Source organism: Acanthochromis polyacanthus, chromosome 12 (genome assembly GCF_021347895.1).
Source record: "Acanthochromis polyacanthus isolate Apoly-LR-REF ecotype Palm Island chromosome 12, KAUST_Apoly_ChrSc, whole genome shotgun sequence".
In the NCBI taxonomy this organism is placed as follows: domain Eukaryota; kingdom Metazoa; phylum Chordata; class Actinopteri; family Pomacentridae; genus Acanthochromis; species Acanthochromis polyacanthus.
Window position 1 is genome coordinate 38,360,543 of NC_067124.1, and position 25,293 is coordinate 38,385,835.

Below are 25,293 nucleotides of genomic sequence, written 5' to 3' on the forward strand. Positions count from 1 at the left end.
TTACAAAACTAGACCAACAAACAAAAAGCCAAAACAAAGACATCTCGTCCTAAACACGAAAACAAACGATGCTACGAGCTAACACACAAAAGATGTCTAAAAGTAAAACAGCGTTCATGATAAAACCAAGATGCAAAATAGAAAATGAAAACTAAACTATGATGTGAACTAGAAAACAAAAACCACAAAGTACATATGTAAATAAAAATGTCTTCCAACCGCACTTATGTAAGCTAGCAACCCAACAAACTAGCATAGAAGCTAAATATCTAATCTAAAAATGTACAACTTAAGCTGCTAAACCAAAACAAAAAAATTAATTTTAATGCATCTTCTGTTGTCGTTTTTTCTTATCTTTGCCTTCAAGCTACTTTCTCTTACAGAAAAACTCATTTAATTGAAAATTCAGCGATGATTAAAGCCTCTTCGAGCCGAAGAAGGAACGTTTCTGATGCGCGGGAGATGGATGTTAACTGCGGTTTTTCATTAGGATTCTCCAATTTCATTACTATAGATTTATCAATATTTAATTCCTGCTCGGCCCACTTTAGCCCGCGGCGCAATTAGACCATTCTACCTGCTCTAATCTGTCTAATATCACGGATTTCCACGTGCGTTACGAGCCTTAATCGGAAGAGGGCGGACAGGTAATCGTGTGGAAGCGGGTCAGGCAGTTTTTCCTACGGCAGGTCGACCTGCTCCGACTTTATGCAACCCGACAGACGTCAATAACGCAAAGAAGCACGGCCGAGGATGAAATACAGACTAATCTCGTGTTGCTTCTTTCTCCAGATTCTCTGCATTTCTAAATCCGATTATTATTTCTTCCTCTCGCCTCGGAGTAAACGGGCCGATGTGCCGTTTGTTATCATGTCAGTGAAACGAAGGTCAGAGGTCACGGCTCAGAGCTGTTTGTCTTTATTTAGGACAATGGGGGATGCCGTTCACCCTGATGACCCACGACTGTCGCCCCAGGTACAGCAGCAGTCACATCCTGAAGTATCACCTCACGGACAATATCTGAATATCTTTCTGATGGACATGCACTGTAACGTTTACACTGTTTATATACTGATTATTCTATTTTGCACTATTTATTCTGTTGTTCACATCCTGTTTAACTATTTATTTGTATTTTCAATTTTTTTCTAACACCCCCACATGTTGTAATACAGAAGCCAAGCAACGACATTTCGTTACCAAAATTTCACTGCTGTGTTTTTTGTGCAATGACAATAAAAGAAAGTCTAAAATGCGACATAAATAAGACTAGTGTGAGCATAAACAATCCTGCTGTGTTTAGTTTAAGCGCAGAATAAAGCAGAGGTGTCAAACATGCGGCCCGCGGGGCAAAAAAGGACCTCCAGAGGGTCCAATCCTACCCGACTTTGTAAAGAATAAAAATTCCAGAGAAGACATTAACTAGAGATTGTAAATTTGTAAAACTATAAACTTAAGATAATTTCTATACCCTGGCAAGTTGTTTTGGTCCTTAAGTGAAATACGAGATTGTTTTTTGTCTCATTTTTTTGTAATATTTTGTCCTGTTTTTCGTCTTTTGTGTCTTGTCTTTGTCGCTTTGCTTTTTCTTTTTTGTCGCTTTGTTTCTGTTGTTTTCTTTCTTGCTTTTGTCATTTTGCCATGTTTGTTTTTTGTCTTTTTTGTCTGACTTGTGTCGTGTATTGTTTTTGCCTTTCTGTTCCTCATTTTTGTCATTTTGTGTCTTCTTTTTGTAATATTTTGTCTTGTCTTTGTTGATTTGTCTGTTTTTGTCTGACTTTAGTGATTTCATGTCACATTGTTGGTCATTTTGTGTCTCATTTTTCGAATATTTTGTCTTATTTTTGTTGTTTTTGTCTGACTTTGGTTGTTTTTCATGTTTTAGTCGCTTTCTTGTTTTTGTTTTGAGTCTCATTTTTCTAATATTTTGTCTTGCTTTTGGGTTTTTTTGTCTGACTTGTCATTTGTCTCATGTTTTCAGTCATTTTGTGTTCCCTTTATGTCTCGCTTGGGTTTTTTGTTTTACCTCTGTCATTTTGTGTTTTGCTTTATTCATCGTTTTGTGCATCGTTCTTGTCGTTTTGTGTTTTTTGTCTCGCTTGTCCCTTTTTTGTCGCATTTTGGTCTCTTTTTTGGTTTTGTTTAGAGTCTTTTTTCATTTGTTGTTGTTTTGTTTCTCATTTTTCTAATTTTTTGTCTTGCTTTTGAATTTTTTTTGCATTTTTTTGTCTGACTTTTGTCGTTTTGATCATAAAGCAAAATGGATTTGCGGTTGTCTGTCAATCATGCTCTGATTTTCCTGGTCACCGGAGATCAAATTGAACTAAAGTGAGTTTGACAGCCCTGCTTTAAATGATGTAAAAGACTAATAATCTCCCTGAACGTTGTGGCTGCAGGTGTTGGGTCAGTAGAAAACAGCAGCAGAGAGACACTTTGACAAACACAACAGAGCTGGGGGAATGGAAAACGGGGAGCCGGAGGCCCAGTGGGAGATTAGAGGTGACAGAAAGAAGGAGCAATGGCCGCCTGCACTGAGAGCTTTCACAAGCCTTAATATCGTCAGCGGAGGTGAAGGTTCAGCGGAGAAGACGGAGGTCTGAATGAAAAGGTTAGTCCTCAGCTCTGCCCTGCAGCTCGCGTCAGACGTACGCAGCAGGAAATATGTGAACGAGGAGCTGAATAATGGAACACAAACAGGAATAATGAGGCGGGTTATGCTAACAGTGGAGTATACAGATGGATCCTGTCTCCAGCTGGGCCACAGTTAAACCCCACATCAGTCATCCCCGCACAGAACTTTGATTTATAGGGAGTTTATATGTCAACGAAAGGTTATTTCTGACTGGAAACGGCATAAACAGGCAGCAAAATATGTTAGAACGCAGACTAGAGAACTACTGCATCAGTTTATAATGTATTAAAAGACAAGAGAAACATCTGGAATGTGATGAAAAGCTGCTTTTTCTTAAATATCTGCAGCAATTTCAAAGGTATGGATAATTTGGGGCGTTGCATTTTCAGGAAAACGTGCAAAAACAAACATAGAAAGAGTTCGAATTTATGTTTTTCTGCTGCATTTTCTCAAAACTATGTCAATTTAAGGGCAAAAAAGGTTTTGGATCATGTGTTTTCAGGAAAAATGCAAAATAAATAAATGAGTATTTAGTTTAAAGCCACATAAAAATCAGTTTGCATTAAATTATTCTGTGTAAATCACAGAAACCTTCAGCTGTTCTCAGTTTATGTTGTATTAAAACACTCTAGAACGTGGTAGAAATCATCAGGAACATCTGGAATGTGATGAAAAACTGCTTTTTCTTAAATATCTGCAGCACTTTCAAAGGCATGGATAATTTGGGGCGTTGCATTTTCAGGAAAACGTGCAAAAACAGACATGGAAAGAGCTCAAATTTATGTTTTACTGCTGCAATTTCTCAAAAATATGTCATTTTAAGGGCAAAAATGGTTTTGGATCATGTGTTTTCTCAAATAATGTAAAAGAAATGAATGACTATTCTAGTTTAAAGTCACATAAGTCAGTTTGCATTAAATTATTCTGTATAAATCACACAAAACTTCATTATTAAAACACTCTAGAACGTGGTAGCGATCCTTCCTGAGTGCAGTAGACGAACTTAGCACAGGATATCTGGAGATTTTAGAACCTTTCTCCATGTTTGGGCTCCGTCTTTGGAGATTGAGAGGGTCATTGTGTGTCAACAACTGTTTAAACTTTGTAGGAATGATCTTTGGCATCTGGAGCTGACATCTGCCATCTTTTTAAAGCTTCAATTCCAACATTTTCATAATATTTCTAGAAGCTCTAGTGAGATGCGTATGGAGTGTCATTATGGAAGGATATTGAAACTTTGCACACACGTAGATGATACTTCCAAGTCTATCCCAAATTTCATCAACCTACCCGTGATTCAAGACCTCCATCTGGCTGTGAAATTAATTACTCTTTCTTCTTTTCCTGTGTCAGCTTTGATTGGTCGTTACTCCCTTTTCTACCAACGAATGAAAGCTTGAAGTTGGTGCAGATATCGTCTTCCATTTCCCCTCCACCCACCTGCCTGTTGGAGAAGTTTCATGTGATTTATACGATATCGTTTCCTGCAGAAAGGCTTTTATGTGGCTTTAAAGTCAGAGGGACGGATCCACTGAAGCCGCAAATTGTACACCCTTTGCTTTGTAGTCAATTTTTATTTGCTCAGCAGGTTTCTTCTGCCTGGAAATGACACGAACAAGTGACAAAATACAGCAAACACCGTCCAAACTATTCATACCCTTGAAAGTGGTGCAAATATTTGAGAAAATGCAGTTTCTTTTATCAAATTATACCATGTTGTGTAGTGTTTTAATGCACGATAAACTGAGAAAAGCTGAAGTTTTACGGGATTTATACAGTACAATTTCCTGCAAACAACAAAATATTCAGTTTTGCTTTCGAGTCAGTTTTGATTGTTGTGCAGGTTTCTTCTGTCTGGAAATGACATAAAGAAGTGATGAAATGCAGTGAAACATTGTGTTAGATGCTAATGATGAATTTTAACCATTCCTGTGTCTATTTTTGCACATTTTTCCTGGAAATGCAATGCCCCAAACTATGCATACCTTTGAAATTGCTGCAAACATTTAAGAAAATGCAGTTTTTCATCACATTCCAGATGTTCCTGTGTCATGGCGAAACCAGTTTAAAAAAAAGGGGAAAAAGTACAAAGTTCCGTCCTTTTAGAAACATTAAGAGCAGCTCAGAGTGGTTTTCTGTGGTTTTTTATGAAGTCCGATGCGTACTTAATGTCGTATGAACGCCCACTTTCAGAACCTGCATCGGTCAGCAAACCCCGGACGAGCAGAAGAAAATGGACCAAGAGTGGCATCGATCGTCTCCTTTAACTTCTAAGTGAAGGACTTTAAAACTTCTTCCACCCTTCGTGTGGTTTCAGGGGAACCTTAACAGCCAACAGTGGTCTTGTTAGCGGACAAACATGTATAATTTAACGTCTGAAGATGAAATATGCAACAGTAAGAAACGACAAACCAATTAATGCACCGATTGCTGCGTATTTATCCGTCAGAATCTAATCCGTCTCGTCTTCCATTTCCCCTCCACCCACCTGCCTGTTGGAGAAGTTTCATGTGATTTATACGATATCGTTTCCTGCAGAAAGGCTTTTATGTGGCTTTAAAGTCAGAGGGACGGATCCACTGAAAATTGTACACCCTTTGCTTTGTAGTCAATTTTTATTTGCTCAGCAGGTTTCTTCTGCCTGGAAATGACAAAATGCAGTAAAACATTGTGCTAGAGATCTAGAATTTTCATGGTGTCTGTGTTTGTTTTGCACATTTTTAACTATTCATGCCCTTTAAATTGGTGCAAATATTTGAGAAAAGGCAGTTTTTATCGAATTATCCCATGTTCTAGATTGTTTTGATGCACAATAAACAGAGAAAAGCTGGAGTTTTATACGATTTATACAGAATAATTCCCTGCAAACAACAGCAAAACATTCAAATTCAGGCCAACCTTTGCTTTATAGTCCATTTTTATTTGCTCAGCAGGTTTCATCTGTCTGGAAATGACATTAAGAAGTGATAAAATGCAGTAAAACATTGTGTTAGAGATGTGAATGATGAATTTTGATGGTTTCTAGGTTTGTTTTTTGCAATTTTTCACTGAAAATGCAACATTCCAAACCATTCATACCCTTGAAATTGGTGCAGATATTTAAGAAAATGTCCTTTTTATCACATTCTAGAGCATTTTAATACGTCATGCAGTGAGAAAATCTGAAGTTTGATGCGATTGTACAGATTTTACAGGGTAATTTCATCATAACAGTCGCAAATTATTCATACTCAGCTTTTGCTTTAGTGTGAATTTGTTTGTTTGTTTAGCAGGTAAACAAGAGACCAAAGACAGTAAAACTCGGTGTTAGAGATGTTAATGAGTTTTTAACTATTTATGGGTTCATTTTTGTACATTTTTACTGAAAAATACAACGTCGTGTCTGGTGGCCCAAAGAAAACATTAGCCAAAGTGTGAATAGTCATGAAACCAACAAGAGAGAGCTGCCAGATGTTGCGTTTGTGACGGTGGAACTTTAACGCATCCTTACCTGACACGTGCTGCCGTCGACCTTCTACTGTTCAAAGATGGACTTCTCTTTAAACATCTGTTTTCTCGGTCCAGAAATTGGAGATTACTGTCCTCAAAGGAGCCTCCCTCATCTTTCAGATGCGGGTAAACTGCTCAAACAGGCGCAAATCGCTCCAAAACACCTTAAACCTGAGTGTGGTTGAACACATGAGTGTGGAGAACAAAGCTGAGCATGTTGGAGCTGATTGCACAGCTGGGATCAGGTGAGGTGGGCGTGGCCATCAGGTGACCCTAAAGACCCTAAAAACCGGAACTAAGGCTGCAAAGGCTCCAAAACATGTTCTTTATTGCAGCAGATTTGTGACTGTAACCCTCCTGTTGTCCTCATTTACAGGCACCAAAAAATAGTGTTTCCTTGTCTGAAAAAAATCAAAAAATTCAGCAAAAAATTCCCCAAATTTCTGAAAATGTGCAAAACCTTCAAGAAGAAAATTCTTATAATTCCTTAAAAGTTTAATATTTTAAAAAATCCTCCAAATTTGGCAAGAAAATTCTTATAAATATAAGTAAAAATCTTTCAAAAAATATCTATAGTGATTACATATGTATCAGTAAAACTTCTAATATTTTCTTTAAGAACATTCACGTAAAAATCATCCAAAATCCAGAAAAATGTTCTTAAATATTTTTAATATTCCTTTTTTTTCCACCAAAAAGTGTCATTTCCTTTTTTGTTTTTGTCATTTTGTGTCTCGTTTTTGTCATTTTGTGTATTTTTTTGTCATTTTGTGTCTCGTTTCTGTCATTTTTATATCGTTTTTGTCATTTTCTGTCTTGTTTTTGTCATTTTTTGTATCGTTTCTGTCATTTTCTGTCTTGTTCTTGTCATTTTTTATATCATTTCTGTCATTTTCTGTCTTGTTTTTGTGGTTTTGTGTCTTGTTTTTGTCATTTTGTGTCTCGTTTCTGTCATTTCCTGTCTTGTTTTTGCCGTTTTGCGTTTTGTTTTTCTCGTTCTGCATTAATTTCTGTCGTTTTGTGTCTTGTTTTTGTCATTTTGTCGTCGGCGGCATGCTTTCAGGTTTCTGCAGATAACACCTTGTTTAATACGCTGAATTACATCAGCAAAAGTGTGCAAAAATGCAGACATACGGAAAGTTTGCACTAAATCTTTGCAATAGAGTTGAAGATCTGACAGCGGGACAAAGCTAAACTCTCACATTTATGCAGTAAAAAGGTCTATATCATCCTTAAGGTCAAGTTTAAATGGGAGTAAACCCATTCAGGTGCAAGGAGGAGATGCAAAGTCCACACAGAAAGACAAACTAACAGGTTTAAACTCACAACTTTCCAGCTGGAAACAGTTCTGTCGGCAACTGAAAATGTAAACATATTTTTCTCCTCCATTTAATTAAAAGTTTTAATAAACTTTGCCTTGAGAAAGGGTATATTAGCAGGAAAGTGTTTTTACTGTAAGTATAAAAAGCAATGAAGCTCATAGAGGACGGACGTTTTATGACTGAGCTGCTAATGCGTCGATGTTTCAGCAGCGTTTTAATGATGCAGCAGCAGCAGAAGAAGCTGTTTTAACTGCTTCCTAGACGAGATAGAAAGATAAATAGATGCTTTACTCATCTCCTCAGGGAAATTCAAGTTCAGCCAGCAGCTCACACATATTATTCTTAAGAAAGATGAGGAGAAAAACGAGCAAGATGATGTGGTAATCGTGCTGGTAGAGGAAAAAAGGTGCAAAATTCTGCAGAAAAAAAGTGAATTAAATAGTCTAAATAGAGCAGAACAATCGAAATATTAATATTTAATGTGTCTATAGAAGGAGTGGATCCAGGATTGGTGCATATATTAATTTAACACATGCTTTTTGGAAAAACTTGATGGAGTTTTGTGTGTTTTTAGAGCAACAGCGGCAATATTTTTCTCTAAAATGTGGTGCAGTGGAAGTATAAAGTCAGATTCAGTTTTAATAATAATGTACCACATCGTCTTCACATAGATATACAGACAAACAAGGAAAATAATTCTGCTGGTACAAGAAAAAAAGCAAAATCGTGCTGGTATTTTACAAAATGAGTGGACTCAGGATTATTGCATGGCTTTGTGCGTTTTCAGCTGTCAGACAGATGCAATGGGGAAGAAAACGTCATATTTCTCTGTGAAATTTGGTGCAGGAGAAGCACAAAGTCACATCAGGTTAACAGAGTAATGAACCAAAGAACTTAGATACAATTCAGATAAATTCAAGTCATCCGGGAGCAAGAGAAACAAGAAAAATAATGTTCAAAATAATGCTCAAAATAATGTGCAAAATAATGTTCAAAATAATGTGCAAAATAATGTGCAAATAATGTGCAAATAATGTGCAAAATAATGTTCAAAATAATGTGCAAAATAATGTGCAAATAATGTGCAAATAATGTTCAAAATAATGTGAAAAATAATGTGCAAAATAATGTGAAAAATAATGTGAAAAATAATGTGAAAAATAATGTGAAAAATAAAGTGCAAATAATGTGAAAAATAATGTTCAAAATAATGTGCAAAATAATGTGCAAAATAATGTGCAAATAATGTGCAAAATAATGTTCAAAATAATGTGCAAAATAATGTGCAAAATAATGTGAAAAATAATGTGAAAAATAATGTGAAAAATAATGTGCAAAATAATGTGCAGAATAATGTTCAAAATCTGTAAAAAAAAAAAAACAACAACTGGTATTTTACAATAAAGAAGAATATCAAAAAGTGGACTCAGGATTATTGCATTGCTTTGTGTGTTTTGTTTGTTTTACTGCACAAACTGCATCATTTCTCTCTAAAATGTGATGCGATGGAAGCATAAAGCCACAGCAAGTTATTAGAATAATGAATCCAGTAACTTCTCTGAGTGGAAGCGGAGAAGCACCTGTTGTCGGCCACATGCCTGATTAGTCTGAGCAGTGATGAGCTGCTGCCTCGCCCAGCTGCAGGGTTCCTCGCTCCATCAGACGTTCTCTGATCGCTGCCCTGCTCCACCTCCAGGCCTTAATGGCTCAGAGGAATGGAAGCTGGAAACCCGCAGCCTCAGACCGACTGACCGCTGCATCCAGATGGATTCCTGCACAGAAAACAGCACTCAGAGAGCAGCTAATCAAATCCAGAGAGCGAGAGGCTACGGGGGGTAAAAGATACGGGGGAGGAGAGGGAGGAGAGAGAGGAGAGGGGGAGGCATCAGGGGGAGGAGAGGGGGAGCCAACAGGAGGAGAAGCTCTCAGAGAGCTGTGGGTAATGTGTTCATACTGAGTGGAAATCAGTGAAGAACATCTCGCCTCCAAACAACGCTGGCCTTTTAATGAAAGCACTGCAGGAGAACGCACACATGCACACATGCACATATACTCACACAAGTACACACATGTGCACATACATGTACCCACACGTTTGGTTTTCTGCTCTGCGTCACTTCGGAGCGTCGCCATCCTGTATGCCTGTATCTGTCACAGTCCTAACATCCGAGGTCTTTGCAGGGTTCAGAGGGGCAGCCTCCGTTTTCCAGAGTCAGCATGATAGCAGAGTGTGTTCTGTGGGGATGCTGATGGACTGGATGTGTGTTTGTGTCAGCTGTCTGCCGGATAGAAAACACGAGTCAGCAAACCGACGGATTTCCACTCATACTCACGTTTTCCTGACACGTTCAGGGACAGTTTCTTTCCCCTTTCCTGTCTAATGGGTGGACTTGAGGTCTTTTTTTTTACTAAAACCAGGTAGTATCTATTTTTCTGCAGTTTTACTAGTTGTTGTTATATGTAATCTTGAATTAAAATGTTTTTAAAAAGGTAAAATAACCAGATTTACAGTTGAAAATGTTATTTTTTACAGTCTTTGACACCTTATAGTCCACGCTGCTCAGCTGCTTCTTCCTCTCACATTCTCAGCCTCTATCTGCTCTGTTTCTGCAGACTGAAATCCAACACGAGGCTTTCAGGGTCAGCTTCATGTTCTCAGGTGCTTATCGGAGCGCTCTGCTTCAGGTTTGGTTGCTGCTTTTAGCATGAGCCACTGAAGACAGATCATGACTCGGCACTATTACTCTGATGTGATAATTGCACTGGGCTGCCGTTTGATTCCACTACATCATCATTATCATCATAATTATGTCGTGTTTTGACCGGTCAGAGTTGGCATTACTGTCCCATCGATGCCTCTGTTAGCGGACACAGAAGCTGAGCAGAACTACAGTAAACACCAGGAGTGACTGCAACCCTGTGTAATACCATTTAAATGTCAAATGACTCAAACTCGTAGAAGACGCCAATTAGTGCGTTACAAACAGTAACGAGTATTTCCGAATGCTTTACAAAGACTATATTGAAAATTCAGGCCGCAAAGTAGAAGCTCCAGTGATTCAGAATGAATCTAACTGCATGAACATGGTTTTAAAATGAGCTGTGATCAGCAGAACTTTGTCTGTCTGCATGTCAACTTCATGGCTCACCATGAAAAGCAATGACCAAAGGAACTGAAAAATTTGATTGAGGGACTTCACATGGATGGAAAATGATGCAGGAAGATCAATAAATAAATCAAAGTATTCAGAGGTAAAGCAGGAACCACGGTGCCACTAATCAGGGCTGGGTCTACATCACGGCTCCACATGGAAAAGAATTGAACAAAATGTGACCAAAATTAGTTAAAAATATTAAGAATGGCTCAAAATTACACTACAATAATTTAAACTTAGTCAAAAATAACTCAACTGTTCGACACAATTGACAAAATATCAAAACTGACTCAAAGATTATTAAAAATAACCCAAAATTTGTCAGAAGGGACGAAAAATTTATCGCAAATAGCTAAAATTTGTCCGAAGTTACTAAAAGTCATTCAAAATTACCCGAAAATCGTCAAAAATGAGCCAAACTGCATGAATGTGTTTCTAAATTGAGCTGTGAGTAGCAGAACTTCCTCAGTTGTGGACCTACCGACTGAATCCATCTATGTCTGCATCATGGCTCCACAAGGAAAAGAACTAAACAGAGGAACTGAAATATCTGATTGTGAAACTTCACATAGATGGAAAAGGAGCCGAGAAGATCAATTACAAACCAGTGAAGCACAGAGTCAGCAGCAATCAGGAGGTGTAGAAGGAGTCATAGTACCACTAATCAGGAGGTGTAGAAGGAGTCATAGTACCACTAATCAGGAGGTCTGGAAGGAGTCACAGTACCACTAATCAGGAGGTGTAGAAGGAGTCATAGTTCCACTAATCAGGAGGTCTGGAAGGAGTCACAGTACCACTAATCAGGAGGTGTAGAAGGAGTCATAGTTCCACTAATCAGGAGGTCTAGAAGGAGTCATAGTTCCACTAATCAGGAGGTGTAGAAAGAGTCATAGTAGCACTAATCAGGAGGTCTGGAAGGAGTCATAGTACCACTAATCAGGAGGTGTAGAAGGAGTCATAGTTCCACTAATCAGGAGGTCTAGAAGGAGTCATAGTTCCACTAATCAGGAGGTCTAGAAGGAGTCATAGTTCCACTAATCAGGAGGTCTAGAAAGAGTCATAGTAGCACTAATCAGGAGGTCTGGAAGGAGTCATAGTTCCACTAATCAGGAGGTGTAGAAGGAGTCATAGTAGCACTAATCAGGAGGTGTAGAAGGAGTCATAGTTCCACTAATCAGGAGGTCTAGAAGGAGTCATAGTACCACTAATCAGGAGGTGTAGAAGGAGTCATAGTAGCACTAATCAGGAGGTGTAGAAGGAGTCATAGTTCCACTAATCAGGAGGTCTAGAAGGAGTCATAGTAACTAATAATGGCTGCAGAATCTAACATTTCCAACCCCTGGGACTATTAAAGATAAATAGATTCTGTCCAATGACTGGAACCAGAAAGAAACCTAACCTGCCAGGATTTTGGACATTTTTGGTATCTACACAATGAATATGTTTCCTCATTGTTTCATATAGTTCTAACAATTTAAAAGAAAAAAAAAGATTGAGGAAGAAGGCGGTCTGTTCTTGTAGTCTCATAAGAATGCAACAAAGACTGAACACCTTTAGCTCAGTCTGCTAAAAAGGATCTTCAGTTACATTCTAAAGCTCCAGATCAAGAAAGTCTGGACTGTTTCGTCAACTAGTCGTTCTGTTGGTTGAGAAATTGACCAGAACGAAACGAGGCAATGAGAAGATAATATTACACCTGAGAACTGCTCAATCAGTTGTGCAGTAACTTGCCAATTAGGAATTTACTGTTATCAGGTTAGATAAGTGTCGCATGTGGAGGCTGAAGTCAGAAATCCAGTTTGGTTATAAAGAAAACCTCCATTCCTTCCAAAGATTTTCTTTTACACTAGTGTCTAAAAGTTTGGGGTCGCTTAGAAATGTCCTTATTTTTGAAAGAAATGCAGATTTTTGCAATGAAGATAACATCAAATGAAAGTTTAGACATAGTTAATATGCTAACTGACTATTGTAGCTGGAATATCTCCATAGGGGTACAGAGGAACATTTCCAGCAACCATCACTCCTGTGTTCTAATGCTACATTGTGTTAGCTAATGGTGTTGAAAGGCTCATTGATGATTAGAAAACCCTTGTGCAGTTATGTTAGCACATGGATAAAAGTGTGAGCATTCATGGAAAACATGGAATTTTCTGGATGATCCCAAACTTTTTAAACAATCGTGTTCTGAAGTGCAGAAGAGCTGGAACTTTAAACTTTTAAAGTTGTGTGATATAATTTTCAAATTTAACCTGCACCTTTTAATTACTTCAACATTAATGGAACCAGTTATATAATTTGGACTATCTAGAGGTACAGCAACATATCCCGGTGTTCTTCCAGGTACCTTGCATCAACTAGAACTGTACTTCTTCAAGGAAAAAAAAACATTCTGGTAGAAATCCAGCCGTGTCACTTAGCTGAGAGCTGGCAGACAGCTGACTCAGGGAGACTCACAACAGCAACCCTGCATAAACTTTACCTTCGTGCTGACACTCTGAAAGTGCAGTTCGCTTCTTAACTCCTTTAATGTTTCTAAATGTTAGCATCAGGACAGCTGCACACACTTCTTCAACGGCCTCTTCAATCACAGGTGACACGCCGGCGTACGATGGAGCGTTCCTGCTGTCAGGAAGCTCCAGGCCTTGACTCCCCGCTACCTTTGCATTAAATGACGGCTAAATCTGAACTCAGATATGCGTGGACGCAGATCAGGCCACCAGCTACCGGAGAGGGTTGGAGTTAGAGGTGGAAGGAAACAACCGTGTGTTTGTTTTTGCAGCCGATCCACAGTAGGAATCGGAGGAGTTTAAGTTTGGCATCATTATAGACATCTGGATGCACCTCACACGTGTTCAGGTATTCAACTCGGCTCATTAATGGCTGTTTCTTCTGGTTGGAGAAACAAGCCAACGATAAGAGATTAGTTTCAGATCCAGAACAGGGACGATATGTTCTATCTACACACATCCAGGTCTGGAGGTTTAAGGCAGCAACCATGAAGTACAACATCCCTGGTGTTCGTCTGACCGCGTGCCTGTTAGCTCAAATAAAAACATGCAAAAAAATACAGACGAAATCTAGCAACATACTGTAATATTCCTCTTCTTCCAGCTTCTTGTCAGCCAGTATTTTGGTTCATCCACAGACATTCATGGTGCATCTAGAAATGTTAACCCCCATATCATCACACTTCCACCTCCGTGCTTCACTGTCAGGACCATGCATCCACTGTGGTAGTCCTGGTCAGGTTCACACCAAACATGCTGGACTCATTTATCTTCATCTGACCAAAGAATGTTCTCCAATATTTATCAGGCTTCTTTTCAAGCATTTTAGCTAAGTTTAGCTTGTCTTCTTGCGCCAAAAAAGTGTTCTCTTGTCCTCCGTCCATAGAGGTTGATGTTCTTCACTGTCTGAGCTTCTCATAAAACTCTGATTTCCGCCGATAACTCCTGAACCAAGCCTGAAACAGCTGCTGCCTGTTTTTCACAGCTACATTATGAAAGTAGTAGTAGTAGAAAGTAGTCTGCAGCCATGATTAGTGGTACTATGGCTCCTTCTAAACCTTCTGATTGCTGCTGACTCTGTGGTTCTACTTCTTATTCATCTTTCTCTAACCTTTTCCATCTTTGCTGAGGCTCACAGTCAGATTTTCTGTCAATATTTTCCACATGGAGCCATGATGCAGACACAGACACAGCCCATAGGTCCAAAACTGAGAAAGTTCTGCTGCTCCCAGCTCATTTTAGAACCATGTTGCTGCAGTTAGACTGATTGGAAATCACAGGTGGACTCAATATTGTCTTTCTGAAGTGTTTGTTTTTGATTGTTCATGAGAGGAACTACTCGATTGTTTAATTTTAAAATGATGGAAATGATGACATGTAGGTGATATCTTTCATATTTTCAATGCTCTAGTTTCATCTAGCTACAATCCTACGCAGTATTTCTTGTAAAATGACCAAGTATCCCTACAGCGGTTGTGCCATCTGTCAGTTTAAGTGGCACAGTGTTTGTTCTGTTACCGTGTTACATTATTATGGCAGAAAGGCAGTGAAGCTGTGCCGTGGTAAAACGATGACCGGCGCCGTTCATTATCCTCACAGCCGCTTCTCCGGGTTCCCTCTTTTCCTCTCCGATGCTCCAATGACCCGGCGCTCCATCCTGTCACACCTCGGATGACTATGATCTTGTGCTTTCTGAGCTTAAGCCATTTCTCTCCTCGCTTTAGCCTTCATGTATTCCCTCCATCCCCACTCTCATTTATTTCCATTGGAGAGCATCGATTGGCTTGTTTAAGCCTCTTCGGCCTGGACTAATATTTCACTTCATGCAGCCTCCCTCCCTCCGTCGTGCTCTACTCCTCTCCCTCTGTCATTAGCCCTTCCCTCCCACCATCCAAACCCTCCAGCAGAGACACAATATGAACCCAACTTGATGGGCGCGGATCCCGATTGAAACAGGCCTTTATTATCATCTGCATCTACATGTGAATGTTTACAACTTCAACCGGATCGAGTGATTTCTCCGCTCCTAACTGTAATTAACATATAAATTGGTAGAATCATTGTGTGTCTTTAAAATGTCTTTTTTTTCAGAAGTTGTTGGGGGTCCACGTGACTGAACCCGCCCCTAACGAAACACACTGTTATCAATAAAGCTATTTATGGGGCATTACGCTGATTGGCTGCCGATATTGCCGCCATCGTCTCGTCCCCCAACAGACGCAAACATTGCCGAGCTGGAGCCAAAACGCCGGCTTTACTGCTGCGCTGAAGTGATTCAGAATTAGACCGTGAACATCACTATCTGCTCCCAGCGAGACGTCAGTCAGAGTGAGAGCTCTAAATGGTTTGTTCGGATGTTATTGCATCCCATTACTGCAACACCGCTCGTCTATTAATATGATTTTTACAGGACATAACTAACATCTCAGAGGATGGGTGTATAAATCTCATTATCACTTCCCTTCTGGTGCAGCGCTCATTCATCCCTCTTTGTACGGTTACACCCAAAATGACTCACAGCTACGCCAAGTTTTGATTTATAGCGAGTTTTCATTTGACCAACAGGATTCTTTTGGTTGGAAATGTAATAAACAAATGACATAATATGGTAAAACCTAAAAAACGTCCTTAAAATGATCAAATTCTTGGAAGAAAATGGAACTTCTATCTCATTCTAATGTTCCTGCGAACTTCTACCATATTCTAGAACATTCTAATATAAATGGAGAACAAATGCAGTAGTTTTCTAGTCAATTATTTGCTATGGCTGGAACTAAAGAGCTTAGTGAGGACTTCTAGTTGCATATTGTTGCTGCTCACAAGATGTTTAAAGGCTATGAAGTCATATCAAGTCCTTTCAGTGTTCGCAGTTTAAAGCTTCATGAGAAAGTCGGAGCTCCACACGAAAAATACTAAAAAATACATGGTCAAAATGATTTATACTGCTTGAAGTTGTTGCCAATTTATGACTTTTAGGGTTGAAAAATGTATAAATTCTGCAAATGTCTCCAAAAAATATTGAGAGCTAGAGAGCAAAAGAAAGTTTTTCATCAATGAATAGAAATATGTCATCGGCGTAAGTGGAAACAATCTAGTGCCGATGAGAGAAAGGTCTAACGATAGTTATGCTCCATGAATTTGTTGTCTGCTTTTAAAAATTCTCATTCCAAATGTTCCTGGTGAGCAACATGTCCATCAGACACTCCAGCAGACCAACAACAAGGCTGGTCTCCATGGATCAGACCAAGGAGGACTCCACTTCTCCAAGACAGACACACTAAAGCTCAGCTGGACCTGCAGCACTTCTCTACTCACTGACTGCTCAATTACAAGTCATGTCTGAAGGAAACGGCATCATGAGAAAAGAGAAAACATGGAGATTGTGGAGGAGAACATCAGGCAGTCTGCAGAAAAAAACTGCTCCTTGGGCAGCATTGGAGCTTCCAACAAGACAATGATGTGAAACATGGAGTTCACAAGCCGTCCAAGAGCTGGAGAAGGACACATGGAGGAACTAATCCCCCCCAATAAAACTAGAACAACTGCTGGTGGACTGATGTGGAGTAAAATAAAGACTTTGACACTCATTACTGGGGAAGAGAAGGAACAATTTTGGACACGGGAAGAAAAAGCCAAATCCTAAATTACTGTATTTTTACACTTTTTTATCCGGTTAGATTTTAAACCATGCTCGGTTGTCAAAGTTTAAACCCAAATTGGTTCACAAGAGACACAAATACAGGAACATCAGAACCTAAACACGCAATTAGTGTGAGAATGTGTCACATTCAGCCGAGCCAGCCTATAGATAAAATGTCAGTGGCTCACAGATGGTAATAAGGAGCTGAACCGAAGAAGCCTCTCCCTCGTCTGAACAGCCTGTAGGAAGAAGGTGTGCTCACGCTTCCATCTGCTGATCCTTTGGAGCATTGCAAAAGACTGTGCAGCTATCAGGAGCCCATCGCCACCCTGAGGAAACCGGTCCCTGCTGCACAGACTGGAAGGTTCTGCTCAATCAAAGCAAACTTTGAAATATCGCTCTGTTTAATTGGAATCCACGGCTTCGTCAAGGATGAAACAGCGACTCTTGACGTTAAAAAAATGCACATAACCCCTATAAAAGTCTAAATTTAACCCTCCTGTTGTCTTCATTTACAGGCACCAAAAAATACTGTTTCCTTGTCTGAAAAAAATCCAAAAAATCAGCAAAAAAGAATCCTCAAATTTTTTGAAAATTTGCAAAACATTGAGGAAGAAAATTCCAATAATTCCTTAAAAGTTTTATTTTAAAAAATCTCACATATTTGGCAAGAAAGTTATTGTAAATATTTGAAAAAAATGAGTAAAGATCTTCCAAAAAAAATCTTAAAAATATCTAAAGCGATTCCATATAAATCAGTAAAACTTCTATTTTCTTTAAAAATATTCACATAAAAAAAAAAATCAACCAAAATCCTGCGAATTTCGCTGGAATTTGGTTGATTTTTTTTTTTGCAAATGTTCTTAAAAAACATTTTTAACTTATTTTTTTCCACCAAATAATGTTCAAAAATTTCCCCAAAAATGTTGAAAATGTGGACATCAGAGGTTCCACTGTGAAAATGTGTTTTTTTCCACAAGAAATAAAACTGGACCGCTGCTCATTTTACTTTTCAAAATTTATTGGTAAAAAAACAAACAAACAGCGTCTTCCATTTGCAATTTAATCAAAAACACCAGGAACAAAACAAAAAAGAAATAAAGAAAATTTAGATGATTTACAAAATATATACATTAAACCTACACAAATACACACACACAGGCAAACTGTATTTACAGCGGAATATTCAAATATCCTTTTTTGGTGCACAGTGGAGTCCAGGAGTCTGCTCGCTTTAACGGTAAAAACTAAACAAATACGACATTTCTTGCTGTTTTTTTAAAGCTTTTTATTCAAGACATGACAAATAAAAATGAGTAAAAAATGCAACAAAAACTGTCTATTGCTTTTCCAGTAAGTCCGTCTCTTATGTGCATATTATATCAGGTTCTTATCAACTGTATGCATATCTTTTCTGTATATTACAGCTGTAGATTGTAAAAATGAAAACATGAATTTCCCGCCGATCACCTTAAACTCCGGCGGAAAGAAAAGATTTATTTTGAGTCGAAACGAAACCGTCTCGAGCGTTACAGTGTGCTGCTGACTTGCATAGCTTCTCCTCGTGAATCGATTAGTTTGGTCTGAAAGAAAAAACACACACCAGAAAACCGTGAAAAGTGTCGTTTCCCGAAGCACCAAAGCGACGCCTGCGAATGTCTTCTGTCACACAAAAACAAAAATAATCAATTTGCTGTCCCAGAAGAGTAAAAGTGGAATCAGAGACCTTTTCTCTTAAAAAACAAAAAAGGTTAATCAAACACCAAATCGACTCTGGTTGACATTAATTGATGAAACCGTTGCAGCTCGATTAAAAAGCTTTAAAAAAAAAAAAAAAAAAAAGCACATCCACAGTGTTAAAAAAAAACTGAAAGAAACGATCAGACTTTGGGCCTCCACTGCACACCTGTGTGTTCATGTATCTGCGTACACCTCATGTATATACTGCATCATCCGTCCAAATCAACGACAGACGGCTCTCAGAAGCGTCCTCAGTGAGCCAGCCGTGCCGCAGATCAAACCCGGGAGCCTTTTTGAATTTAAAAGATGTAAAAAAAACCAAAACACAAACAAACAAACAAAACCGATGCAGGCAGGACAGTGAGGCTTCCGGGGAGTCGGCGGCACGGCGAGCTCCTGACGACCGCTTTGACAGAACAGAAGAAGGGGAAGAAAAAAAAAACACTTGACGAAACGACGAAAGCACGCACACGGTATTACTACTTCTTCTCGGATTTGGTGACATCAGTAATTCTATATAAAAGCTCGAAAGCACAGACGAATGACGGGACAGATGGAAGGGCTGCACCGACCGACGCTACGCTGAAACCATGGCAACAACATGTGGACAGACCGCGGGTGTTTTATTTTTTATTTTAACAGCTAGTTGAACTGAGAAAAGCCCGACTCGCAGCACAAGTTCTCCCTCCGCACAGTGAAAGAGTTTACACAGCCACTAATGTCAGAGGTGACGTCTGGAGGAAGGTCGGTGCAGTTTTCCGTCGCTCCGGCTCCACGTCCTTTTTGATTTCCATGCAGCGGGGAGTGGAAAATAGAAAGCTTGAATCGAAAATGTGGCGGGCAGAAAACAGGCGAGACGATCCGGGTTTGTTTGGTGGCAGCAGAGTGGAAAAATGGCGATGAAAGAAACCGTAGAAAGGATGCTAACTGTTGAGGACGCTAAAGCGGCGTCTGATTCCCGTTTAGTGTGTGCGATGTTCTGTACACCCCGTGGAGCCTCCAGAGTTCGCCTCGTCCTGTCCCATCGCTCCTCCTCTGCAGCCGTTAGCCACACTCACTTTGATTGTCCTTCTCCTGTATCTGCTTTGTGCTTTTTTTCCCGCTCTCTGCTACTGAAACTCCTCCTGCTTGATCTCCGTCGCTCCTCCGTTTCTGCTGTTCCCGAATCCGCCGTGGAGGAGGTTGCCCTCGTCGGCCTCGAAGCTCTTCTCCTCCAGCGGTTTTCCGATCCAGGCTCCGTAGCCGTGGTCGCTGAGCGCCCGGAAGAACTGCTGCTTGGCGTGCTGGAAGGACAGGGCCGCCATCTTGGCCTGAGCGTAGGAGGGCAGCGAGAGGAGGTCGGTCCTGCCGAGGCGCTGGCACAGCGAGCGGAACAGACAGAACAGGTTGGACTTGGACACCCGGGACACAGCCAGTTTGTTCCTGGAAGGAGGACAACATGCCAGCGTTTTTAGCTGATGGTTTACATCATGGTTTGCTCTGATTAAGCAGCACTTGTTTTAGTTCAGGGGCCACATTTAACCTCCAGTGGACCAGACCAGTAAAACCACAGCATAAAATAAGCTGTAAATAACCACAGCTACAAATGTTCCCCTTTGTTTTAGTGCAGAAATGTTCACATTTAATGAACTGTTTGCTAAACATCATGAAAAACCTGAAATTTCTAAAGAAAATGAAGTGCAGTTTCAACAACATTCAGCTTCAGTTTATCGTTTAGACATTAAAACCTACAGATCACACAGTGTCTACAAAAAAACAACATTTAGTCACATCTGGAACTGAATGATATAGGATTTTACTTTATGATCAAAACGACAAAAGTCAGACAAAAATAGAAAAAAGACAACAAAAACTGGGCAAAATATTACAAAAATGAGACACAAAATGGCAAAAGAGAGACTAAAAATGACAAAAAAAAGAGAAACGACAAAAACAAGACAAAAAATTCCATAAATGACACAAAAAAGGACAAAAAAATGAGACAGACGACACCAAACAAATCCAAAGAGGAAAAAATTGACAGAAAAAGTTACAAAGCGACAAAAAAAAATGGACAAATGACAAAAACGAGACAAAAAAATTCCACAAATGACACAAAAAACGACAAAAAATGAGAGAGACAACACCAAACAAATCTAAAGCGGAAAAAAAAAATCATAAATTTTTTTTCAAAACGACAAAAAAATGGACAAATGACAAAAACAAGACAAAAAGTTCCATAAATGACGCAAACGAGACAAAAAAGGACAAAAGCGAGAAAACGACAAAAACGTAGACAACAAAAGTGAGACAAAAAACACTAAACCATAAAAACAATACACAAAACAACAAATAAAACACAAAATGACAAAAATGAGACAAACGGCACGAAACGAGATAAAAAAATTAGACAAAAAAGTTCTTTGTAAAGTTTTTATCATTTCATATTCCAGCTGTTCCTCTAAAAGATGCTTTTGATATCATTCCATTTAAATTTTTAAGCTACTTTTTATACTTTTCAATAAACTGTAATATTTGTATTATTACCCCACGCTCCTTATCACTGATAATATACAAGAGGTGATGAAGTGCACAGATTTAGAGGAAAAGAGTGGAAAAATGTCAACAACATTCATGCTGACGTTCTTCTACTGCTGCTCTGTGTAATATTCTTCTTTTTCAACTATCAAAATCTGTTATAAAGTGAAAAATAAACAGATTTCTGACATGAGCTCATCCCTGCGTTGACAAAAATGGAATACAAACGACAATACAGATGATTATTCTGAACCAAAATGATAAAAACGACATAAAAACACTTTGCTTCTTACAGACTGTAGGGTCCAATCACTCCTACATCTAAGCGTTAATAAAGACGTCCTGATCAGGATCCAGCTCAGTGGCTCTACGTACCCATCCAGCTGTCCTTTGGTGCCGTCCAGAACCTCCACGCTGTGCTGGTCTGGGAAGCTCCAGTTCACGCTGGACTCCTTAGTTTTTCCCGTGTGACGCGTCGAGTCGTAAACGCTCACCCTGCCCACCTACAGGCCAGCCGGGCGGCGTCAGAGGACAGAGACAGAGAGAGGAGAGCACATGTCGGACATTTGGGGGAGTCAGAAATTCCACATAACACACAAAGCAACACGTGGAGTTCACCAGATTTCATTACCCCGACCTAAGTCTGACTACATAAAGAGGACTGTACTGTATAGGTCAACTGTGTTCTGGAACAAACTTCCAGTAGCTGTTTGTGAAATTAAGGATAAAACTGGTTTTAAAAGGAGACTGAAATTGCATTTGTTCTTAACACCATAATATTGTCTTGGATAGTTTGAGTGAGTTTTTGTCATGTGATATGGGATGTAGCTTTTCCTAATTTTATTGTTTTTGTAGTGTCGTCATTTTTTCCCCCCCCTGTAATTGTGAGTAATTGAGAATGTAAATTGAGAATGTAAATTGTGTGTGTTGTATGTTTTTGTGGACCCCGGGAAGACTAGCTGTCGTCTTGGCGTCAGCTAATGGGGATCCTTTGAAATAAACAAATAAACCTGTGTGTGAATGAAAGCTGTGAAAGTGTTAGAAAGAGGTGAAAGCTGTCTGGAGTCTGTGGATGAGGTGCTGCAAACAGTTCTCTACCTGGAAACTAAAGGTCAAAGTGTAAACTATGAAGCCTTTTATTAGCGTCCAGAAAAACTCAAATGTTTGAAGCAATCACATGAAGAAAGAGCAGAGAGTTCAGAGCAGGCTGCTGCTGCTTCAGGATGATGAACTGGGGATCGATATGGATTTTTTCCTTCTTTTTTCCAGTATTTGGAGCTGATCTGCAGAATATATATCGAGGCTTCTTCATTGACAAAAGTGACTATAACTGAATATGTAAAACAGAATTTGTCTCCTCTTCTCTATTTTCTTTATCTGTCACCGTTTTGACACTTTTATTGCCCATTGAGTTCCGTATCTTAAAATCTTCTTAATTATGGTTAGCCGCTAGCCGTTAGCATAGCATTAGCTCCTGTGAGAGAAGCCGATTTCCTGTTTTTTTTCTTGTTCAGTTTTTACGGTTTCTGCTTGAGAGACACTTCTGAGACCACAGAGTGACGACAGACAGACAGAGGAGGCCTGAAGTAGACCTTCTATCTGTTCCCTAAACTAAAATCCTACATGTGTGGTCGCTATTTTCACCGGGATGATGAGGAACACGTGGAAGGTGAAGAGCCCAACCGTGGCCTTCTTCCATAAAAGTTAAAGGAGACTATGCTTAAAAATAATGCAAGAACCGACTTTCTGATGTGGCTGAGAACTTTCTGAAGCTCCTGGACTTCCCGCCGGCGTGATAGTGACCTACCTGCTTTTTTTTTTTGCTAATTGATGGATGAGCCACATTTAAGACGAGCGATGAAAAAACACAAACAGGAGCGCTGGCAGCCTAATTGATGAATCTAGTGAGAACGACCTCAATATTCCTGATTAATGTCCGGGTGCGGCTGCCAAAAACTGGAGTTGTTACCTCGGGGTGGTTCAGCCTGAAAGGAGACGGCAGGCTCTGGGCGAACGCCTCGCCGTCTCTGGCCAGCCGACAGCAAACGGCACGAGTCAGGTGACCGTGGCTGTACAGGTAACCTGCAGAGGAGAGCGGGCTGTAAAACACCGGTCTGAGCAGAGCAAACGTGGGCGTTCATGCAGTTTAACAGCCGTCACATCATTGGTGCTAATGAGAATCTTTATCTGAGCTGGAAAAATGCCCCTCACAAAACAAGAAAAAAAAAACTTATTTCAAGAAATTTTTTTTTATCTTGAAATAAGTGAAAAAAATCTGCAAATAGAACAAGTGAAAAATGGCTTGGTGAGATTTCTTGATATTTAGAATCTTGAGATTTTAAAATTAGCTGGAAAACTTATTTTACCAGGACTGTCAAGCTTAGGTGTCTTACAATAAGCCAGACATGCTAAAAAAAAAACAAACAGTAGTTTTTTCTCTTGAAAATAGATTTTCACTTTCATGTAACCTCCTAATTTGAGATGTATTAACCCTCCTGCTGTCTTCACTCACGGCACCAAAAATATTGTTTAACATCTGAAAAAAATCTCAAAAATCTGCAAAAAATTCCCCAAATTTATAAAAATTTGCAAAACCTTCAGGAAGAAAATTCCAATAATTCCTTAATAGTTTAATTTTAAAAAGTCCCCCAAATTTGGCAAGAAAATTCTTGTAAATATTTTCAAAAAAATGAGTAAAAATATTCCAAAAAAATCCTAAAAATATCTAAAGCGATTCCATGTATATATCAGTAAAATTGATATCAGTAAAACTAATATTTTCTTTAAGAACATTCACAAAAAAATCTACCAAAATCCAGCCAAATCCACTTGATTTTTTTTCCCTAAATGTTCTTAAACATTTTTAACATTTCCTTTTTTCCACTAATAAATGTTCAAAGATTTCCCAAAAATGTTGAAAATGTGGACATCAGAAGTTTCACTGAGAAAATAGATTTTTCTTACACAATTTCAAACTTTAAACGGGTTAATCTGACCCGCAGGACGACACAAAGGTTCAACTTATTTTGAGTTTTCTTGTAAAATTCAACTCAAAACCAGATAATTTCAAGATTGTTTGACTGAACAAGATATTTAAGATGCATTGTCTTAAAACAAGCCCCTCCTTCTGCTGAAATGTCTCCTGTTAAGTGAATTTATCTTTAATCAGTGGGATGAGACATTCTGACTTAAAAAAGACAAACAGACTTGGTAAGATCTGTTCTTGCAGTGTGCCGGTGTCTTACCCAGTGTGATGGACTTCAGGTAGATTGGATGCAGGAAGTGGGAGAGCAGCGCCCCCTGCAGGCCCAGAACGTTCCAGCGGAGGATCTTGTCGCTGCAGCTCATCGTCCGGAGCCTCTCTCCGTGCTGGATGCCGTCCCAGGTGGGAACGATGGCGCTGGACTCCACCGGGATGGTTCCCTCACCTGGTGCAGGCAACAGCACAGTCAGACTGCTGCTCACAGACGGATTAAAGTGTGTCAGGTCGCTTTGGAGTCTCACCGTTCTCCACTTTGGTGCGAAGCTTCCCCTGCTTGGCGTTCTCAAACAGAGGCTGGTGACCCTCCACTTCATCTCCGGCTTCGCTGCAGGATTTATCGAACAGAGCGCCGTCCCCACACGGTGCCGTGCTGAAGATTCGTTCAAAAGAAAGACAAACATGGAGCTAATATGACCCAACATCAAAATAACAGTTTAACAGTCTAAAAGTCCCATTAGGGTCATTCTGTATGAAATCAGCCAATTTTTAGAAAACTTACCACCTGACCCTCTCAGATTTTGCCAAGTTTTTACATACATTTAGTACATTATATATGATGGGAAAATCCAAAATTTGAATGCTTTATTGTCATTAGTTTCAAAGTTATGGCCATTTGAAGTAGGTAGGGGGTACCCTATTATTGCAGCCAAAATTAAGACTTGAAACTTTCGACCATTTTCAGACTTCTATAACTTCTGAACAACAAAAGATAGAGATCTGACATTTTCAGAATCATTTCACAGTGACCTATAGTCCTCAGAAATGTGGAAATATTTACTTTATATTTATAATTGCATGTTACAGAGAATGACAAAGTTGCGATTTTATCCATCACGAACTTCTAAACTGCTACATTTGGCCTCGAATTACACAAAAACTAATCATCACCAAAACGAAACCATTTATCAGCCGGAAACCGTAGAAACAGAAGCTGGTCTTTCAGTGAACTGCGTGCTGGTTGCTTACGTCGAGAAAATGAACAAATCTGAGCTTAGAATTGTGTAAGTTCATGAAAAAAAATCTCTTTAT

At 39.3% G+C, this 25,293-nt stretch overlaps 1 protein-coding gene and 1 long non-coding RNA gene across 4 annotated transcripts in view; one reads left to right on the top strand and one right to left on the bottom strand.

The window, feature by feature from the left end:
- Positions 1–11,255: 11,255 nt before the first annotated feature.
- On the top strand, positions 11,256–11,724 carry LOC127536473 (uncharacterized). Its single transcript, XR_007945467.1, has 3 exons — positions 11,256–11,473; positions 11,542–11,643; positions 11,678–11,724. It is a non-coding gene; the product is annotated as an uncharacterized LOC127536473 (long non-coding RNA).
- A 6,021-nt stretch (positions 11,725–17,745) lies between these two features.
- Positions 17,746–25,293, bottom strand: part of adar (adenosine deaminase RNA specific) — a 31,521-nt gene continuing 23,973 nt past the window's right edge. For all 3 annotated transcript variants that reach the window (XM_022199474.2, XM_022199473.2, XM_051956824.1), the window contains exons 12-16: positions 24,507–24,634; positions 24,248–24,430; positions 22,972–23,084; positions 21,378–21,505; positions 17,746–19,907 (exon numbers count right to left, since the gene is read on the bottom strand). In XM_022199474.2, coding sequence (XP_022055166.2) covers positions 19,595–19,907; positions 21,378–21,505; positions 22,972–23,084; positions 24,248–24,430; positions 24,507–24,634 — 865 coding nt within the window. In that variant the 3' untranslated portion in view covers positions 17,746–19,594. The remainder of the gene's footprint in view (positions 19,908–21,377; positions 21,506–22,971; positions 23,085–24,247; positions 24,431–24,506; positions 24,635–25,293) is intronic.